This window comes from Giraffa tippelskirchi, chromosome 10 (assembly GCF_054371585.1).
Source record: "Giraffa tippelskirchi isolate mGirTip1 chromosome 10, T2T-mGirTip1v1.2.pri, whole genome shotgun sequence".
Taxonomy (NCBI): Eukaryota; Metazoa; Chordata; class Mammalia; order Artiodactyla; family Giraffidae; genus Giraffa; species Giraffa tippelskirchi.
The window spans coordinates 108,948,181-108,965,493 of NC_137284.1; the positions used below are offsets into that span (position 1 = coordinate 108,948,181).

General features: G+C 36.1%; 1 protein-coding gene across 20 annotated transcripts in view; it reads right to left on the reverse strand.

The window, feature by feature from the left end:
• Positions 1-17,313, reverse strand: part of BBS9 (Bardet-Biedl syndrome 9) — a 458,699-nt gene that overhangs the window by 243,467 nt on the left and 197,919 nt on the right. For 17 of the 20 annotated variants that reach the window (XM_081533569.1, XM_081533581.1, XM_081533579.1 and 14 more), the window contains 3 exons: positions 12,003-12,056; positions 3,710-3,812; positions 1,897-2,001 (listed from right to left, as the gene is read on the reverse strand). In XM_081533569.1, the coding sequence (XP_081389695.1) occupies positions 1,897-2,001; positions 3,710-3,812; positions 12,003-12,056 (262 nt within the window). The remainder of the gene's footprint in view (positions 1-1,896; positions 2,002-3,709; positions 3,813-12,002; positions 12,057-17,313) is intronic. The other 3 variants (XM_081533584.1, XM_081533574.1, XM_081533573.1) reach the window with 1 other exon arrangement.

Sequence of the window (17,313 nt, forward strand, 5' to 3'; positions counted from 1 at the left end):
CCATTCTCACAAATCCAAGAGAGGGTGTTATTCCAGTATAAATGTGGCAAAAACAGGTAAAGATATACGATCTACCCAAAACCAAACCAGACTCAATATGTAAATGACATCAAGAGCATTACATGAATTTTGGGGGGAAAAAATGAGCTAACGGCAAATACATATAATTAATATTTCCAGTTAGCCTTGCTTATATTAAAACTTTAATTAGTAGATATTATTATGGAACAATGTCTTTTTTTTCCAGCTTGTCAAGGTATTCTTTTACTTTTATAGACTTGTTTTTACTTTGATTTCTAATTAGCTTTCAACCAATTATGGTCTATGCTCTTTGTTTTAGTAATAATTTATAATCTTTCAAATTTCATCTTTACAAAAGCATAATAGCTAAAATGGTATGTGTAACCATAAGCTCACTAAATGATTTAATAACTTTATAGCGTAGTTTTAAGCTTTTGTCTACTTGCTAGGTATTCTATTTATTTCAAATTTACTTTCAACTACTTTTCCTTAAAGACAAATGAAATAATTAGTTGAATTAAGGCATCAACAATGTCTACAACTATATTTTCAAGGAGTAACAAAGATAAAGAATATAATAATGCCTATTATTATTGAGACATTCAATTAATGATAAAATATCTAGAGATTTTAGCCAACATGTCCTATTTTTCATTTCACAACTCACTGAACATTTCAATGTTCTTTTCAGAAATATTCAACTAAAATGTCCATTATTTCTTGATCCCTTACAGAAGTCTTGTATTTCTTGCTGAAGCCAGCTTTCTCAAAGCCGCTTAAACATAAAACATTTACACATAAAACATTTACACTACCTCATATTTTGAAAATATAGGTAAAAGGTTAAAGTGGTCACTTCTGACTAAAAATGATATTTTATACTTTAAAATAAATTTACAAAGATGAAACAGATTTTGAAAACATGTACTAAAGTTATAAAAAACACCTCCAAGCATAGATTTGTCAACACATAAACCAGAAAATTCACTGAGACAAAATAAGAACTACAATTTTAAAAACATTGCCAAGGTGCCTCATTAGCACAGTAGGTAGGGTGACAGTTTCATAAAAATATTGCTAAGTAGCCAAAGTGGATATCAATATAAAAAATATGAATATGGCATCTCTAAGGCTTTTTAAACTAAGACAACTGTACAGAAATGCTTAAAAACACAAATGCAACATTGCTGAAATATCCTATCAGTTATACTACATTTAAACTTTTTTTTAAAAAACCAATGACTAATTATTATTTATCAATCAACTAATTGTCAAACTGTTACTATGAAAAATTCACTATACAGAAACACACAAAGAAACTATAAAATTGAATCCAACTTGAAATTTATAATAACTGGATCTCTACTGGCCTAAAGAGAACTTTTTGATCTATTAGTTTCTTGAAATAATACAGATCTTGTTCTTAAGTATTTTAATATGTAAGATACTAAAGAGTTTTATTTAATCACTAAAGCAGTGTCTGAAACTCTAAAGACTGCCTTAATATTAGAGTAACCTATATGGCAATTTTTACTAATTCAGACTAGGCTTTTCTGTTTAGCTCAAATACCATGAAGTCTGACTAGATAACATTCTTCTAGTGAGAATAAAAAATATCATATTAACTATTAATTGAAAAGACAGACTCAAACATTACATATAGAAATCAGCTGAATAGACATCACTAATTATTCACAGCACATGAAAGTAACTTGGACAGATATTTTTTATTTAACACTATGTAATAATATTTTTTCTTTTAATAATATTTACAATGTGTTTTTCCATCTTAAACACGTAAACATTTAAGCCACAACTCCAATAATTTAAAAGAAGTGATTATTAGGTTTATAAATTAGTGAACTATATGTTTACCTGTTGGTCTGAAATAAGAAACAACAGCATTTCCTTCCAATTCAGGTGGTAAGTAACTTCCTTTCAAATAAACAGAAAAGCCTACAGTTCTAGTCATCTCTGGTGCTATAAGTAATGTAAAAATAATATGTTACATAATTTTAGGCAATTATTATAAACAACTGAAATTAGATATGCACTGCATGCCAGCTACTGTCTTAAGCATTTTATATAACACTTACATAGATTAACTCATTTAATCCTCACAACAACCCTACATGGTGGTCACAATTATCATCCCCATTTTTGGTGCATGAGGAAAATGGCGACAGAGATTAAAAAGCTTGCCTAAGGTCATACAGTTAAGACAGAGATAGAAATTGACTCCAGAACAAGGGTACCTACCATTCCATACCACTGTCTCTCTTTACTCAGATGAACAGGCAGGATGAACAAAGAAAAAGGTACACAAAGGGAAAGAGAATTTGGGATTGGGAAATAGTGCTTTATCATGGCTAGAACACAGACTGCAGGAGAAAATGAAAGGGGGAACTGGATATGGATGTAACTAAAACTGTAGCAACTTAGCAGATTGTACATAGCCTTCCAAATTCATGTACTTGACCTCCAACATGTATTAGAGGGCTACAAAAAGTTTTCAACTGGAAAACATTAATTATCCAGAATGTTTTAGAAAGACAACTTGGAAATACTGTGAAAATTTTACAGATAAAGTAAGATGCCACCTACAAGTTTACGTCAACCACTAACCACTCATTCACTGATTCAATGAGTACTTATTGAGTTTCCACTATCTGCCAGGCACTCAGGTAAAGGTTAGTTATATATAAAAAAAAAAGGAGAGATGGTCTTGACTTTTATGGGTAAAACATAGGGTTCCCATCTAAACAGTGGCATAAAGAAAAACAGAAAAAGACTTGAAAGACAATTCAGAAGTCATTTTATCAGAACTAATGCCAACTTGGATGTAAGTGGTAAGAGAGATTCTATACAAATAAATCTTACAAAGAGTTGTCATTTATTACCTGTCTACTATTTTAAGTGTTATTACAGATATCATACATAGATTCATTTTCTAATTAAATTTAATTAATTTTGATTAAATTCAAATTAAAATAGTTCTGAAAGACAGATATCATTATCCTCCTTCTGCAGATTAAAAAAAAAACAAAAAACTGAGGTTCCATACAATTACCAAAGTAGCTTGCCCATGGTTACACTGAGTGAGTGTTAGAAAGTGAAAGTGAAAGTCACTCAGTCGTGTCCGACTCTTCATGACCCTATGGACTATACAGTCCATGCAATTCTCTAGGCCAGAATATTGGAGTGGGTAGCCCTTCCCTTCTCCAGGGGATCTTCCCCACCCAGGGATCAAACCCAGGTCTCCAGCATTGCAGGCGGATTCTTTACCAGCTGAGCGACAAGGGAAGCCCTTGAATGTCAGAGCCAAAATTCAAATTCAGGCCACACTCCAAAGCCAATAAATATTCTTTCTAGTGACTCAATAAATAGCTCACTAGAGAAACACCATTAAAAAATTCTTCCAAAATATAATAATTAAGTACAATTGCAGGTCCATTTAGTTAAGAAAATTGCCTGAAAATCTGTAATTACTATGGCTCAACAGCCATTCATTGAATGTCCATGACTGATGGTTAGAGGGGAAATATAAGCAAAACAACACATTGATTTCAGGAAAATACCTGATATATCCAGACAAGAAATATAGCCATGAAATAAATCTACTAATAAAAAAATTAATAAAAAAAAACCTCACACCATGATATACTTTCAGCCAAAAGAAAACACTTACCCATAAATTCAAAGGTGAACTGATCACCAGTTAGTACTAAAGGTGGTTGCACATAGATTGATAATTTGATCTTCTGCAATGCCACTCGATTCTGCAGTGTGACCTGAGAAAATAGAAATTGCTATTAACAGAAAATTACATTTTTTCCATATTGATAGAATACTACAAATACTTAAAAAATAACATATAATTAGAGAAATACCATCTAAGAAAAAAATGAGCTATCACAAAACATAATGTTGAACATAAGTAGTAGATTAAAAAGTTCTACCCAGTTAGAAACTGGGCAAAGGAATTGAACAGACTTTTTCTCCAAGTAGATATACAAATAGCCAACAAGCATATGAAAGAATGCTCAAAATCGCTGTATGAAATACAAAGTAAAACCACATTGGAATACGACTGTATGTACATCCATTAAAATGCTATAATCAAAAAGGTAAAAACAGGTTTTACCAACAATGTGGAGAAACAAGAACCTGCATAAATTGCTGATGGAAATGTAAAATGTATAGCTAATCAAGAAAAAATCTGATAGTTTCTTTCAAAATTAAACATAAATTTATCATTTAACCTCATAATTCCTTATGAAGAGAAATGAAACAAATGTCCACCCAAAATCTTGTACACATGTATTAGCAGTATTATTCATAATAACCAATATTAGAAACAACCCAAGTGTCCATAAACTGATGAAGTGACAAACAAAATATGGAATATCCATACAATGAAATATTATTCAGTAATAAAACTAAATGAAGTACTGGTACATGCTACAACATGGGTACATTACATTATTAATATGTTAAATGAAAGAAGCCAGTCACAAAAAGACCACATATTATCTGATGCAATTTATATGAAATATCCAGAGTGGGCAAATTTACAGAGAAAGAAAATAGATTAGTAGTTGCTTGGGGATTGTAGTGGGATTGAAGGTGGGGGTGTGGAGAGAAAAGAAAGTGACAGCTAAGGAATACAGGGTTTTTTACTAGGGGGGGACAAAAATGTTCAAAAATTAAACTGCGGTGATCATTCTGTGCATGCATGCATGCTAAGTCACTTCAGTCGTGTATGACTCTTTGTGACCCTACGGACCTATAATTGCATGGTATGTGAATTATAACTGAATAAATGGCAACCCACTCCAGTCCTCATGCCTGGAAAATCCCATGGACGGAGGAGCCTGGTGGGCTGCAGTCCATGGGGTCGCTAGGAGTCAGACACGACTTAGTGACTTCACTTTCACTTTTCACTTTCATGCCTTGGAGAAGGAAATGGCAACCCATTCCAGTACTCTTGCCTGGAGAATCCCAGGGACGGGGGAGCCTGGTGGGCGGCCGTCTCTGGGGTCGCACAGAGTCGGACACGACTGAAGCGACTTAGCAGCAAAGCTATTAAAAATGTTCTATCAATAGCAGACCCAGAAAATGTTCTATCAATAGCAGACCCAAAAAATCTTCCCTCATGTCTGGTGAATAATTACATCATAAAATATTATATGTGTTAGTTCTTCTTTACATAGATATGGCATCATGAATTATTTATTTTATATAGTATCAGTATATTACCTTTTTCAGAAGTTAATTGCTCTCTAAAGATTTCCTTACTAGGTAGGTATTTACTAGTTTAAATACATATGTAGTTTAAATACTACATTTTCTTCTATGGCTTAACACAAAAATAGCTGACGTAATACTCTAGAAAACATCAAAGAATGGCAATATTGACTAACTGACTACATTTCTAAACTGGTTGTATTTCCAAACTGGTGCTCTTGGTTGATGATGCTAAGAAAACCCTCCCGCTCCAATTAGAATTAATAGCTAAGTATTCTGGGGTAATAGATTGCCTCAGAAATAGGGTGAGTACGGGCTGAGAAGGCCAGGACTTCTCTCACTCCCCCTAAAGAGAAACATCAGTAGAATTCATCAGGCCCAAAGACCTTTGCTGGGTCACAGTGCTAAGGGAATCAAAGAAAAAGCTTAAAGATCTGGCTTCCATTGGGAACATCCTCTCTTTGGATTTTGTCTCCTAAAAGTCCCAGCCTCTTTGAATCATCTCCTTTGGATAAGTTTATCCACATGGTAAGCCAGATTTATTACAGTCACTAGCTGGGTAGCGTTGCAAGACCAATTAAGTCGCAATCTCTGGGGGCAGACCTAGGTATTGGTATTTTTCTTAATAGTTCCCCAGGTAAGACCTATGTACAATCAGAGTCGAGAAGCTCTCTTCTACATGGCTTTTTTGCCTTGGAACAATTCAGTCTTGCTACTATAGTATACAAGACAGATTCATTTCACTACTAACTAGCATAATGCAAGGGCATGGCTTCCTTGGTGGCTCAGTGATAAAGATCTGCCTGCCAATGTAGGAGACGAAGGTTCGATCACTAGGTTGGAAGGATCCCCTGGAGAAGCAAATGGCAACCCACTTCAGTATTCTTGCTGGGAAATCCCATGGACAGAGGATCCTGGCAGGTTATAGTCCAGGGGGGTCACAAAACAGTTGGACATGATTTAGCGACTGGGCACAAGCAAGGGCATACTTAATTTTTAAGAAAAGATATTTTAAATTTTCTCTTACGTAAAAGGCATGTATCAACTATACATTAATTACACACACACACACACACACACACACACACACACAAACTACAGATAGAAAAATAATATACAAGTATAACTGGCCTACAAACACAATACATGTACAATTAGATTCAGTAAATGTATTAATTTTAAATGATGTATTCTGTACCATTTAAAAATAAACATAAAATTTTTGACTTGCAAAGTAAAAATTTTAAAGGACAATAATTGATGAAAATAAATACAATAAATATAGCAAATGAACAATGAACTCTCAGATTTTCACTTTATGAGCCTTGGGTATGGGGGAAAATCTGCATACCACGAAAAAGCTTCCTTAATGATGTCTGAAAATCTATTATAAAATTCATAATGCCTTTTTAGTAAAACCCTAATGGTAATTACAAGAAGAACTATGCAAGTACTACAGACAACACTCTTTCAAATGGCTATTCCTTTAAATAAATAGAATATAATTTAAATAATTTAAATATTTTATTATTAATAATAATCCTTCCCTGGTGGCTCAGACAGCAAAGAATCTGACTGCAATGCAAGAGACCCAGGTTCCATCCCTGGGTCAGGAAGATCCCTTGGAGAAGGGAGTGGCTACCCACTCCAGTATTCTTGCCTAGAGAACTCCATGGACAGAGGAGCCTGGAAGGCTACAGTCAATGGTGTCGCAAAAAGGCTACAGTCTATCATGTCACAACTGAGCAACTAACACCTTCACACTGGTCTGTCAGTTCAGTTCAGTCACTCAGTCGTGTCCGACTCTTTGTGACCCCATGGACTGCAGCACGCCAGGCCTCCCTGTCTATCACCAAATCCTAGAGTTTACTCAAACTCTTGTCCATTGAGTTGATGATGCCATCCAACCATCTCATCCTCTGTTGTCCCCTTCTCCTCCCACCTTCAATCTTTCCCAGCATCAGGGTCTTTTCAAATGAATCAGTCCTTCGCATCAGGTGGCCAAAGTATTGGAGTTTCTTTCAGCTTCAGCATCAGTCCTTCCAGTGAATATTCAGGACTGATTTCCTTTAAGATGGACTTTAAGATGGTTGTATCTCCTTGCTGTGAAAGGGACTCTCTTTCTCCAACACTACACTTCAAAAGCATCAGTTCTTCAGTGCTCCGCCTTCTTTATGGTCCAACTCTCACATCCATACATGACTACTGGAAAAACCATAGCTTTGACTAGATGGACCTTTGTTGGCAAAGTTATGTCTCTGCTTTTTAACAAGCTGTCTAGGTTGGTCATAACTTTTCTTCCAAAAAGCAAGCGCCCTTTAATTTCATGGCTGCAATCACCAACTGCAGTGATTTTGGAGCCCCCCCAAAAATAAAGTCTGTCACTGTTTCCACTGTGTCCCCATTTATTTGCCATGAGGTGATGGGACCAGGTGCCATGATCTTAGTTTTCTGAATGTTGAGTTTTAAGCCAACTTTTTCACTCTCCACTTTCACTTTCATCAAGAGGCTCTTCAGTTCTTCACTTTCTGCCATAAGGGTGGTGTCATCCACATATGTGAGGTTATTGATATTTCTCCCGGCAATCTCAATTCCAGCTTGTGCTTTCTCCAGCCCAACGTTTCTCATGATGTACTCTGCACAGAAGTTAAATAAGTAGGGTGACAATATACAGCCTTGACGTACTCCTTTTCCTATTTGGAACCAGTATGTTGTTCCATATCCAGTTCTAACTGTTGCTTCTTGACCTGCATACAGATTTCTTAGGAGGCAGGTCAGGTGGTCTGGTATTCCCATCTCTTTCAGAATTTTCCACTGTTTGTTGTGATCCCCTCAGCCAAAGGTTTTGGCATAGTCAATAAAGCAGAAGTAGATGTTTTTCTGGAACTCTCTTGCTTTTCTGATGATCCAACGGATGTTGGCAGTTTGATCTCTGGTTCCTCTGCCTTTTCTAAATCCAGCTTGAACATCTGGAAGTTCATGGTTCATGTACCGTTGAAGCCTGGCTTGGTGAATTTTGAGCATGACTTTGCTAGAGTGTGAGATGAGTGCAACTGTGCAGTAGTTTGAGCATTCTTTGGCATTCCCTTTCTTTGGGATTGGAATGAAAACTGACTTTTTCTAGTCCTGTGACCACTGCTGAGTTTTCCAAATTTGCTGACATATTGAATGCAGGACTTTCACAGCATCATCTTTTATGATTTGAAATGGCTCAACTGCAATTCCATCACCTCCACTAGCTTTGGTCTTAGTGATGCTTCCTAAGGCCCACTTGACTTCACATTCCAGGATGTCTGGCTCTAGGTGAGTGATCACACCATCATGATTATCTGGGTCGTGAAAATCTTTTTTTGTATACTTCTTCTGTGTATTCTTGCCACCTCTTCTTAGTATCTTCTGCTTCTGTTAGGTCCATACCATTTCTGTCCTTTATTGTGCCCATCTTTGCATGAAAAGTTCCCTTGGAACTTTAGTATCTCTAATTTTCTTGAGGAGATCTCTACTCTTTCCTATTCCATTGCTTTCCTCTATTTCTTTGCATAGATCACTGAGGAAGGCTTTCTTCTCTCTCCTTGCTATTCTTTGGAACTCGGCATTCAAGTGGGTATATCTTTCCTTTTCTCCTTTGCCTTTCACTTCTCTTTTCATAGCTGTCTGTAAGGCCTCCTCAGACAACCATTTTACCATACTGGTCTGTACATGTATTTTAAATAACATTAATGATAATAACCATTAGCAGCTTTCTATATTCATGGACCCATGCTAATAAATTATTTGTGTGTATTATCTCATTTACCCGTTACAATATTGTGAAACAGGTTACTATCTATCACTATATCCCATTTTACATAAGAGAAAAATGTGGCTCAGAGAAGCTAGATAATTTGACCAAGGCAACTCTGATTATAAGTGGAAGAACCACCGTTTAACTTCTGTCTTTCAGAGTCCAGAGCCCATGCTCTTAATTAGCTGTAGTTAAGAATCAAAATAACTGCAAATGAAAAAGTACCCCCATTTTACAGTTTAAAAATAGAGGTTCAGAGAAACTCAAAAACACATCTAAGACCACCAAGCCAATATATGCAAGTGAGCCAAAAAGAATGACCAAGAATGACCAAGAAGGTCTCACAAGAGCTTAGTTTTAAAAATGAAAACGAAAAATCCTTAAAGTGGTAATAAGCCACTTTTAAAGCAGCAGATATTCTGACTTGGCTAGGCATAACAATGCATACTTAAAAAACAATCACACAATTTTACATTGTTACAAGTGTTTGCATTTAGTTTAGATGGAAGATGGATGGTGATAACTCTTATACATAGATTTATTGAATCCCAACAATGGACTAGGCACTTTCAAATGTGAATCAAGATGATGTGTGACAAAAATAAACACAGTAACAAAGAAGAGTTGTGTTTGAGCCAAAAAAAAAAAAAAAAAAAGTTAAAGACTTGGCTAGATCATAAACCTCACATTTTAAGAGAAAAATAATTATAGAATATTAAGGGGAAAATATGAAACATGAATATGAGCGTTTTTCATGCTATTTTCCATTTCTAACACAATAAAATATGATCCTTAGGAAATATAATACCAAATTTTTATCCTAGATATATAAACATGACTCCAAAGGCCAGGTATTAACCACCACTCTGTCTTGGTTGCCTGGAATAGATGGTCACGCATCATGCACACATACTCAAGGTAGCCACATCTTCATTCACTTGGAACGGATGGAAAAATTTTCTCAATTAACAGGATTTATTACAACGGAAACTTGTATGGTTATGTATTTTGGCTGCTGTTGTTATTAAAGGCTATACGGAGAGATTTATAACAGAAATTTGTATAGGAACTGTCAGGCAGAAATAGGAAGTCACGGTGTCCACCGTGAAAGTCAAGCTGATTTTGTGTAACTCTAGAGTATCTCATTCTTTCTTATTCTTTTATCATGGCAATAAGGAAGAGAGTGTAACTTAGTCATTCTCAAACACGGTTAAATTCCCATAATGAAGGAGAAATTTCCAGTAGTATCATGCCATCATTTGAAGGTGGCTATTACACCGGAAAGCCTAAGAACTGCATGGGAGGGAAAGGTGTATTTATTTATAGCAATAACTAGTAGTTGGGGAAAAAATTAGCATGAGCAATGTTATCTGGTTTAGGTACAAGATTTCTTTTTGAAATTTACAACGTGCTCCTGAATTAGTATATGTATGTGTCAGAACAATATCAGTAGATAGATATAAAAGGGATTTCCCTACACAAAAGTCTACAGATCATTCCTGGAACACTGCAGGGTTGTTGTTTTTTGTCTTAAATGTTTGATTTCTTGCCACTAAAGCTTTTCCAGACTCAGAAGTATTAATGAGATAGAGCCTTTGATAGGATAGGGGGAAGGGAGACTGGGAAAAGACCACCCTTGTTTCCAGTGGCAAGAATCCAAAAAAATTAGCTTAGGAAACAGTTATAAGATTGGGCTCCCTTCAGCTTCTACCAAAGATCCCCACACTTGGGCCACCCGCTGGGTCCAATGTAAGCGAACACAATTGGTAAAGCCTGGTGCCCTGTCAAGCTCCTCCAAGGACAGCAATCCATAATCTAAAAAAATATAAAGTCCTGTCCAAGTTTTGACTTAGCGAATCGCCAAGATCCACAACTTTCCCTGGCTCCAACGTCTGGGCAGTGATAAATATTTTCAGCTTAATAATGTGCTGACTGATTACCACACTTTAATCTAAATGCCTTAAGAGGGTTCTACACTTGAGTCCTAGTTCTAAAATTCTACAATGGCAGGACTAAAAATCTTAACCAAAACCACATCCTTCATATTGTATTTTGGGGGCACCATCAATTTGTCACTACTCTACTCTGTGGCTTCTTCATTTAGTATTTTCCTACTATAAATACATCCATTTAAAGCTAATATTATGGCAGATAGATGGCTGGGAATTCTTTTCAAACATACACATAGAAGAAAGATATTATTAATGAGGTGGCCAAAGTATTGGAGTTTCAGCTTCAACATCAGACCTTCCAATGAACACCCAGGATTGATATCTTTTAGGATGGATTGATTGGATCTCCTTGCAGTCCAAGGGACTCTCAAGAGTCTTCTCCAACACCACAGTTCAAAAGCATCAATTCTTTGGGTGTAAATGTACCATATCTTTTTTTTATCCATTCCACCATTGATGCGCATTTGAGTTGTTTCCTTATCTTGGCTATTTTGTGAATAATACTGTCATAAGCATGAGAGTGTATATATCGCATGGGAAATACTGTTTTCATTTCCTTTGATTTATACCCAGAAGTGGAGTTGCTAGGTCATAAGGAAGATTTTTTTTTTTAATTTTTTAAGAAACCTCCAATTGATCGCCATACTGGTTGGATCGATCTATATTCCCACCAACAATATTTAAGGGTACCCTTCTCACCACATCCTCATCCTCCTGTTGTCTCTTAGTCTTGCTGATGACAGCCATTCTAAGTTGTGAAGTGACATCTCTTGTGATTTTGATGTGAATTTCCCTGGTAATCAGTGATGCTAAGCATCTCTTCATGTGTCTGTTGGCCATTTTGATGTTCTCTTTGGAAAAAATGTGTATTTGCTCTTCTGCCCACCAAGTGTTTCTTTTACATTTCCATATGCTACTTATAGGGTGACAACAGCGACAGATGTGATGAAATGCATGACACTGCTTGCACACTAGAGCCTAGAACTATGGTACAATACCTTCACTGTGACTGAAGGGACAAGGTCAGCTCCCACTTCAACATCAGTAGCTTGCTGTAAACACAGAATTGAAAATTAAAGAGAGGAAAGAATTGTTTAAGTACTATACATCGGTAAGTCAACACAGTGGGTTTGATATATACTTCCCACCACCAAAAAAAAAAAGGCAAAAAGGATTTATCACTCTGATGACAGACTAAAAGAATCACTGTGGCTTTTTTGGATGGCTTCATTTGGAAAGTCATGAACTCATATTAAAAAAACACACCCACCAAAAAAGAGAAGAAAAGTTCACATACTTTATTATCAAATTACTGCCAAATTTCCTTAAAAATTGAAACTAATTCTCCCTTAACTCATTCTTTATATTATATAAAACAAGACCTCTATATATTTTTTATATAAACATTATGCCATTTTTTTAGGTCCTTGTGTTAACTTGCCAAAGGTATGCTTTAATTCTAATTAATAATATGTATCTAAGGCATGTAATTAATGATATAAAGATGGAGTGGCCTTACATCTAGAAAATAAAACAAAAGTAGCAGTTTGCTTTTTTTTTACTAGTACATATCATAAATTCTTTCACTCTTTGAGAATCAGCCTGGGTTACCTGGTCCTAACTCTTAAAGAATTCAGAATATAATAGAGCAAATATTTCCTTAGAATTTATAAATTATTTTTTAGAGCAGTAGATTGAGAGGGAAATATGATCACTATATTACAGAATAAGATCAAAGGGTAACATATTTTCTAATGATACCCATATGGATTCCTAAGGGAACAATTATGATCATAAAGTCTCTGTCTAACCAATGAATAAATCCATTGTACTTTAAATTAGCCTACTTGGAATTATTTTACTGAGAAAAATTAAGCCTCTTCTAAGCAGTGGGGATCAGTATGATGTCATGATCATCAGCATAATTAAGAGTAAGGATATTCATATCCTATATATGATTCCATAGGAAACTGTATATGAACTCTGATTCAACTTCTCAATCAAGAAGAGAGGATAGCGATATTTGTCTCTTCTATAAAAGACACCAGTCTAGCACAAATTATATTATTTTTTGGATGTGTGCTTTAACAATAATGACTGAAAATAAAATATTAAGCCAGGCTTTTTGCTCTAGCATTACCTAAAATCCAGGAAATATTTTACATTTAGCTGTCGGCAAATCTAGAAAAGACACCAACATCTCCTGTTTCTTGCTCTCTTCAATCTGTGCCTAAACACTTTGATATTTCAAGGACAAAAGTCCTTTGGAAACATGAAATTATAGCCAGAGAGAAATAGCTATATGAAGACAATATGGCACCAAAGCCACATAAATCATTGGACTGATCTTTTCCAATGAGATGAATATGATACTCTCAAGAATCCTTTCCTTTCTCAAGAAGGAAAAAAATCGTGAGATGGGGGAAATGGAGCTGGAAAGAGATACCTACTTAAGAGGAAAAGTCACTTCAGGTTACCAATAGGGAAATGCATATTAAAATACAGTGCTATTACATAAAGCCTTTACTCACAAAGATCAAAAGTTGCTAAAGAACAGAAACCGAATTCCTCATTTCAAATAGCCTATGTCTAAGAGAAAAACCTAGAAAAAAATTATATAAGTTGCCCAAAGGAGAAAAAGAATCATTTCCAAGGCAAGAAAATGTGTGTACATTTGTCAGCTAACTAAGCAGAAATGTTCCACTCAGACTACACCCTTCAGGTAGAGTGAGAAATGGTGCACTGAATATCCAGTGTTAAGAACAGTACCTCCACTATGTGACTCAACTGGCTGAATGTTTCTTTCATATATAGCCCTTTTTTTTTTTTAAAGAATATCCATACTGTCTTGATGACTGTGGCTTTGTAGTAGAGCCTGAAGTCAGGCAGGTTGATTCCTCCAGTTCCATTCTTCTTCCTCAAGATTGCTTTGGCTATTCGAGGTTTCTTATATTTCCATACAAATTGTGAGATGATTTGTTCTAGTTCTGTGAAAAATACCATTGGTAGCTTGATAGGGATTGCATTGAATCTGTAGATTGCTTTGGGTAGAATACTCATTTTCACTATATTAATTCTTCCAATCCATGAACACGGTATATTTCTCCATCTGCTTGTGTCCTCTTTGATTTCTTTCATCAGTGTTTTATAGTTTTCTATATATAAGTCTTTTGTTTCTTTAGGTAGATATATTCCTAAGTATTTTATTCTTTTTGATGCAATGGTGAATGGTATTGTTTCCTTAATTTCTCTTTCTGTTTTCTCATTATTGGAGTATAGGAATGCAAGGGATTTCTGTGTGTTAATTTTATATCCTGCAACTTTACTATATTCATTGATCAACTCTAGTAATTTTCTAGTAGAGTCTTTAGGGTTTTCTATGTAGAGGATCATGTCATCTGCAAACAGTGAGAGTTTTACTTCTTCTTTTCCTATCTGTATTCCTTTTATTTCTTTTTCAGCTCTGATTGCTGTGGCCAAAACTTCCAAAACTATGTTGAATAGTAGTGGTGAAAGTGGGCATCCTTGCCTTGTTCCTGACTTTAGGGGAAATGCTTTCAATTTTTCACCATTGAGGATAATGTTTGCTGTGGGTTTGTCATATATAGCTTTTATTATGTTGAGATATGTTCCTTCTATTCCTGCTTTCTGGAGGGTTTTAATCATAAATGGATGCTGAATTTTGTCAAAGGCTTTTTCTGCATCTATTGAGATAACCATATGGTATTGGCACAAAGATAGAAATATAGATCAATGGAACAAAATAGAAAGCCCAGAGATAAACCCACGCACATATGGACACCTTATCTTCGACAAAGGAGGCAAGAATATACAATGGAGAAAAGACAATCTCTTTAACAAGTGGTGCTGGGAAAACTGGTCAACCACTTGTAAAAGAATGAAACTAGAACACTTCCTAACACCGTACACAAAAATAAACTCAAAATGGATTAAAGATCTAAACGTAAGACCAGAAACAATAAAACTCCTAGAGGAAAACATAGGCAAAACACTCTCCGACATAAATCACAGCAGGATCCTCCATGACCCACCTCCCAGAATATTGGAAATAAAAGCAAAAATAAACAAATGGGACCTAATTAAAATTAAAAGCTTTTGCACAACAAAGGAAACTATAAACAAGGTGAAAAGACAGCCTTCAGAATGGGAGAAAATAATAGCAAATGAAGCAACAGACAAACAATTAATCTCAAAAATATACAAGCAACTTCTGCAGCTGAATTCCCAAAAAATAAACGACCCAATCAAAAAATGGGCCAAAGAACTAAACAGACATTTCTCCAAAGAAGACATACAGATGGCTAACAAACACATGAAAAGATGCTCAACATCACTCATTATTAGAGAAATGCAAATCAAAACCTCAATGAGGTATCATTTCACACCAGTCAGAATGGCTGCTATCCAAAAGTCTACAAGCAATAAATGCTGGAGAGGGTGTGGAGAAAAGGGAACCCTCTTACACTGTTGGTGGGAATGCAAACTAGTACAGCCACTATGGAGAACAGTGTGGAGATTCCTTAAAAAACTGGGAATAGAACTGCCATATGACCCAGCAATCCCACTGCTGGGCATATACACCGAGGAGACCAGAATTGAAAGAGACGCGTGTACCCCAATGTTCATCGCAGCACTGTTTACAATAGCCAGGACATGGAAGCAACCTAGATGTCCATCAGCAGACGAATGGATAAGGAAGCTGTGGTACATATACACAATGGAATATTACTCAGCCATTAAAAAAAATACATTTGAATCGGTTCTACTGAGATGGATGAAACTGGAGCCCATTATACAGAGTGAAGTAAGCCAGAAAGAAAAACAACAATACAGTATACTAATGCATATATATGGAATTTGAAAGATGGTAACGATAACCCTATATGCGAGACAGAATAAGAGACACAGATGCATGGAACAATTTTATGGACTCTGAGGGAGAAGGTGAGGGTGGGACGTTCTGGGAGAATGGCATTGAGACATGTGTATTGTCATATGTGAAACAGAGCACCATTCCATGTTCGATGCATGTGACAAGGGCTCAGGGCCGGGGCAATGGGATGATCCAGAAGGATGGGATGGGGAGGGAGGTGGGTGGGGGGTCCGGGAAGGGGAACACATGTAAACCCATGGCTGATTCATGTCAATGTATGGCAAAAACTATTACAATATTGTAAAGTAATTAGCCCCCAACTAAAATAAATAAATTTATTAAAAAAAAAAAAAAAGAATATCCAACTTACTATTCTAAGGCAATGTTAATGCAATTTTTATCACAACGTGGGTTGGCTGTTTGTACTAAGATTATTCTTTAAAAAGCTATGGAATTACTTACTATATTGTGTTCTGATACCTAAATATCAAAGTCACTTCCTAAGCAAAGTTATATGACATAGACCTCATATACAATAAAACGAGTGAATTTGATCATTTGCCTAAATTGATCAACTTTGGTATAGACATAGATAAACTAGATCAATTTTGGCCCAACTGCAGGCAGTGAAAGAAAACCAACCATAATCTAACAAGTGTTTCAGTTCAGTTCAGTCAATCAGTCATGTCTGACTCTTTGCAACCCCATAAACCGCAGCACGCCAGACCTCCCTGTCCATCACCAACTCCCTGAGTCCACCCAAACCCATGTCCATCGAGTCGATGATGCCATCCAGCCATCTCATCCTCTGTCGTCCCCTTCTCCTCCTGCCCTCAATCTTTCCCAGCATCAGGGTCTTTTCCAATGAGTAAGCTCCTGGCATCAGGTGGCCAAAGTATTGGAGTTTCAGCTTCAACATCAGTCCTTCCAAGGAACACCCAGGACTGATCTCCTTTAGGATGGACTGGTTCGATCTCCTTGCAGTCCAAGGGACTCTCAAGAGTCTTCTCCAACACCACAGTTCAAAAGCATCAATTCTTCGGCGCTCAGCTTTCTTTATAGTCCAACTCTCACATCCATACATGACCACTGGAAAAACCATAGCCTTGACTAGACGGACCTTTGTTGGCAAAGTAATGTCTCTGCTTCTTAATATGCTATCTAGGTTGGTCACAACTTTCCTTCCAAGGAGTATGTGTCTTTTAATTTCATGGCAGCAGTCACCATCTGCAGTGATTTTGGAGCCCAGAAAAATAAAGTCAGCAACTGTTTCCTCATCTATCTGCCATGAAGTGATGGGACCGGATGCCATGATCTTAGTTTTCTGAATGTTGAGTTTTAACCCAACTTTTTCACTCTCCACTTTCACTTTCATCAAGAGGCTCTTTAGTTCTTCTTCACTTTCTGCCATAAGG